Here is a 5,113-nt window from a genome sequence, read left to right on the forward strand (position 1 = left end):
CTATATTTTTCTATTTGTTTATATCTCCAACTAGAATGAAACTTTCCTAAGAGAGAAGATTGAATTTTATTCATTTTTACTGGTGTTCAATCCCCAGCACATAAAAGACATTTGATATATGCTTAAGGAGTATGAATCGTGATATATGACTTGACATTAGAGACTTGACCACACATTCACTTAACTTTACTCTTTGTTTTTTGATCTGCTAATTGTCAATAGCTATTCTAACAGTCCATTCCTTATAGTAATTGTAGGCTAACAATACAGAAACAGGTCTCTACTTTATTTTAAGATTAATAGAAGTATCGCATTCATAAAACTAAAAGTACATTAATTTGAGACATCAGTGGGAAAAATATATATACATACTCTGTTAACTGCAAATTAATTTTTAAATATATTACTGATATGCCTTTGTTATACCTAAGACAATAGGAGGCCGAGTATATGATAAAGGCACATTGGGGGAAAAGATGTCATTGAAGGTAGGTGATTAAAAGGAGTATATATGGGAATATAAGGAATTAAGTAACAAAAGGACCATATCTATCTTGTTAGCTATTGTATTCCCAGTACTTAGTATAGTGCCTGGTACCTAGTTCAGTATATATTCGCTAAATGAATGAGAGAGGTATACTGTAAATTTTCTAGCCTATAGGCAAGCAGCTAGCTTCAGAAGAACTTCTGTTTTATAAGGGAAAAATGCTCCTTTTAATTCTGAACTCTTTGTTTATTTAATTGAATTGCTCATTTAATAGACATTTATTGAACATCTATTAAGTACCATACTTTGCTAGACTTCGTGTCTGGAATCACCAAGATAAATGAAACAAGATCTAGGAGAGTTTACAACCTGATGAGATATATAGATATGTATATAAATATTTGCAATGCAGTATTATATTTGTATAAAAAGGAATACAAATGGTAGCTTAATGATACATGAGGGTAATCTGTTTAGCTTGTTAGAAGAGAAGGGATTCAGAAAAGATTGCCCCCATAATGCATTTTCAAGTATAGATATTGAGTTTTGTGGGTCCTTTATACTCTACCTACTTAATGTACTATTTAATTAGTTCAAGATAATAAAATTTTATCTTTGCTTTATGTTTAGCTTTTAAGATTTATTTCTTATATATGAAATCATTTTATATGCTTTATTATAAGTCCTTTACTATTATACTTGTTTTATTGCACTCAAGATTCTTAAAAAACAGCAAAAATAACTCTGAAATAGCTGTCATTGAGAAGACAATAGACCAATTAAATGTTTATTTACATTTTAAAAAATACAACACCTTTCTAGGTCTTGGACAAGAGAAAAATTTAAGAAGTTTTGTGGTTTTAAATTAGACTTCTTATAAATCAAAACTTGAAAAGCTATCTGTTCAACAATAAGCTTATTTTCATCATAATCTTCTCATTTTTAAGACTTTTTTAATTTTAAAAAATTAAATAGTTGATTTTGCTCTGTTTACTAAAAAATAGTATTCTCAGCCCTCGAATCTCATTCACCTGGGACAAACAATTGTACTGTCAGGGAAACTTCCCACCAGCAGGGGCCAATGCATCCCCTCTAATTTCTTAGAGGTATAAACAATGCAATTTATTTTTCTTGTAACATGAAAATATAGTCATTGGTGAAAGTTCCATTAGCAACTAACTGCCTGCTGGCAATTCAATTTCAGTGCCTAAAACTGCTCCTGGATTCAAGTTATGGATTTAGAGGTGAAATAGTATATATTTTTTATTACATTATTCATTTTGTAATAGAAAAGAGTGCTTGCAATCCAGGTTTCATTAAGAAAAAAAAGTAGTTAAAAGCAAGTTGATGGAGTTTTTTATCATTACTATTATAATTGTTGTGATAAATGAGAACCAGTCTCAAGCAAGGCTGAGCATTGAGCATGTCTGTGACATTCAATTTCTGGAACACAGTATAATTCACACTCAAAGAGGCAACTGTCCTCTTGTGAAAAGAAATGGAATCTGCTCAGTAGACTCCCGTACAATCCCAAGCTTGGAGAATCTCTAGGTGAAATCTCTCAGTGAGACTTCAACATACCTGTCAGTTAAGTATCACAGAAGCTTCTCATGCATAAAACTGATCTTTCTAATGTGTAAATGTAATCATACAATTCCACAGCTTGAAATTCTTCAAAATTTAGAGCTAAACTCTTATTATAATTAAGATCATTCTATCTGCCTAAAGTTCCAGTTTCGATTCCCTCTACTTCGGGCCTCAAACTTCATGGTCCTATAAAACTAATTTACTTTTAGATCCTAGAATATATGCTGTGCTCTCTCCTTTCCTCATGCCTTTGATTATATTTTTTCTTCTAGCCAAATGATGGTCCCCCTTGGTAAAACTCCCTGTTAAATTATTCCTGTCTTGCCCAGGTAGATTTAAATACAAAATTTTCTGTGTCATTGCAGTTTGCACATGCAACTCTAATATTCCTAGGATTGTATTATATTGTTTGAATATCTTTCCTCACCTCCAGTAAAAAAAAATGTTCAAAGAGAGAATTTCTTGGTTTTCCAGCATGTAGTACAGTATTGGGGCAATAATAAAGATTCACAAATATGTTCATGTATATATGTATAATGTCACTTATATGTGGAATCTAAAAAAGCTGAACTTATAAAAACAGAGAAAAGAATGGTGGTTACCAGAGGCTTGGGGCAGCGGGTGGGGGGAATTGGAATAAGTTGTTTAAGTGTACAAATTTAGAAAGTAGATAAATAAGTCCCGGAGAACAAATGCACAGCACAGTGATTATAAACAATACTGTATTATAACCGAAGTTGCTAAGAGACTAGATCTTAATTGTTTCTACCACAGGAAAGAAATGATAATTATATGATGTGATAGAGGTGTTAACTAATGCTATGGTGGGAACAATATTATAATATATAAATGTATCAAATCAACACCATTATACACCTTAAACTTACACAATGTTGTATGTCAATTATATCACAATAAAGATAATTTTTTAAAAATTCTGCATGAATGAATATTGTTCACTAATACAAATATTTATAATGCATATAGGAAGAATAGTAATGTTAGCTGCACTGAATTAAGTACTTGGCATGTGTTCAGCCCAGTGCAGAGTGCTATATGTGCTTCATCTTTAATTCTCACTGCAACCCTGCCAAGTGGATTATATTATCTCTATTTTGCCCTTGAGAAAAATGAAGCTCAGAAAGATTAGTGGAATAGGCCACACATTGTCATATAGCAGAACCAGATGTGAACTTAAGTCTGACTCCAATGCCAATGCTCGCTCCAATACACCCAGCTGCCTTTTGATTAGTGTTAAGATCCTGAAAGACGCAAATTAGATTTTGATTTAGTCTTTTCCGTTTCTTTCCAGCTCCAAGTACAGCCCAGTATGGAATTACCGGGAATGCCGACATTCTTTTCTCCTGCTGGTACCTTGTGTTGACACTGTCCTCTTTCACCAGCATATTCTACCTGAAGAATGCCATTCTACAATAAATTTAAAGACCCATAAAAGGCTTTTAAGGATTCTCTGAAAGTGCTGATGGCTGGATCCAATCTGGTACAGTTTGTTAAAAGCAGCGTGGGATATAATCAGCAGTGCTTACATGGGGATGATCGCCTTCTGTAGAATTGCTCATTATGTAAATACTTTAATTCTACTCTTTTTTTGATTAGCTACATTACCTTGTGAAGCAGTACACATTGTCCTTTTTTTAAGATGTGAAGGCTCTGAAATTACTTTTAGAGGATATTAATTGTGATTTCATGTTTGTAATCTACAACTTTTCAAAAGCATTCAGTCATGGTCTGCTAGGTTGCAGGCTGTAGTTTACAAAAACGAATATTGCAGTGAATATGTGATTCTTTAAGGCTGCAATACAAGCATTCATTTCCCTGTTTCAATAAGAATCAATCCACATTTACAAAGATGCATTTTTTTTCTTTTTTGATAAAAAAGCAAATAATATTGCCTTCAGATCATTTCTTCAAAATATAACACATATCTAGATTTTTCTGCTCGCATGATATTCAGGTTTCAGGAATGAGCCTTGTAATATAACTGGCTGTGCAGCTCTGCTTCTGTTTCCTGTAAGTTCAGCATGGGTGTGCCTTCATAAAATAATATTTTTCTCTTCGTCTCCAAAACGTTTTGCCAAATCCTACAATTGAAAGCAAAAATAAAACACAGTGAGAAAGTAAAACTATATTCTATCTCTAAAGAGGGAAAGAGCTATTGGATTATAAAAACTTCTTTTTTCATTACCAGTGAGGTTTGAGAATTTTACCCCACAGTAACTCAGTTTTGTGATGAAAAAATTTAATTAACATTGTACAGGTAAATTTACCATACAATTTCTTTAGTTGTAGCTAAATGTTATATCCACTTTGGGAAATAATTCCCTTTAAAAAGACAGCACAGTTCATTAAAGGGATTGCCTAGAGATCCAGCATCTTTTCCTTTCGCTGTTTCAAGCTGAAATGTTTAAGATGGTTTTTCAGAAAAGACACAGAGTTCAATCACCTAATATTACATGAGTTGGTAAGCATTCACAATTAATTTGGGTCTGTGGCAGGTAAGTCGGTATGATAAGGTGCTCTTGTAGACAGGAGCATTTTGCATATTTTCCATCTGAAAACATCACTCAGTTGATAGATTGGAATGCATGTTATACAAAAAAATCAGAATATATTATAACAAATATTCCATGCTGGTATGCAGCAGATCAATCCCTGAAATAACTAATTCTATAATAAGATCTTTCTCTATAGCCATGTCAGCTCAAACAAGTAAGGCCCAAAAAAAAGAATTACGATGCTTTATTTTTTCTTACATGATATATGTAAGATATGATCAAATGAAGACAAGACCAGTGATGCGTCAGCTCAAACAAGTAAGGCCCAAAAAAAAGAATTACGATGCTTTATTTTTTCTTACATGATATATGTAAGATATGATCAAATGAAGACAAGACCAGTGATGCGAATATCTTAATATATATATCAATTATTAAATTATCATGAATATTAAATTATTTCTATCATAAAGAATGAAAAGTACATTTTTGAATAAAAATGCTGCTACTTTAAGAAGTATTA

At 32.3% G+C, this 5,113-nt stretch overlaps 1 protein-coding gene across 2 annotated transcripts in view; it reads left to right on the forward strand.

Annotated features, from left to right (window-relative positions):
* NEGR1 (neuronal growth regulator 1) overlaps window positions 1–4,806 on the forward strand; it is an 800,836-nt gene extending 796,030 nt beyond the window's left edge. Inside the window, exon 7 of one of the 2 annotated variants that reach the window (XM_011365696.1) lies at window positions 3,387–4,806. In XM_011365696.1, the coding sequence (XP_011363998.1) occupies window positions 3,387–3,511 (125 nt within the window). In that variant the 3' untranslated portion in view covers window positions 3,512–4,806. The remainder of the gene's footprint in view (window positions 1–3,386) is intronic. The other variant, XM_011365697.1, reaches the window with a different exon arrangement.
* Window positions 4,807–5,113: the final 307 nt, after the last annotated feature.

This window comes from Pteropus vampyrus, unplaced genomic scaffold, assembly GCF_000151845.1.
Source record: "Pteropus vampyrus isolate Shadow unplaced genomic scaffold, Pvam_2.0 Scaffold115, whole genome shotgun sequence".
In the NCBI taxonomy this organism is placed as follows: Eukaryota; Metazoa; Chordata; class Mammalia; order Chiroptera; family Pteropodidae; genus Pteropus; species Pteropus vampyrus.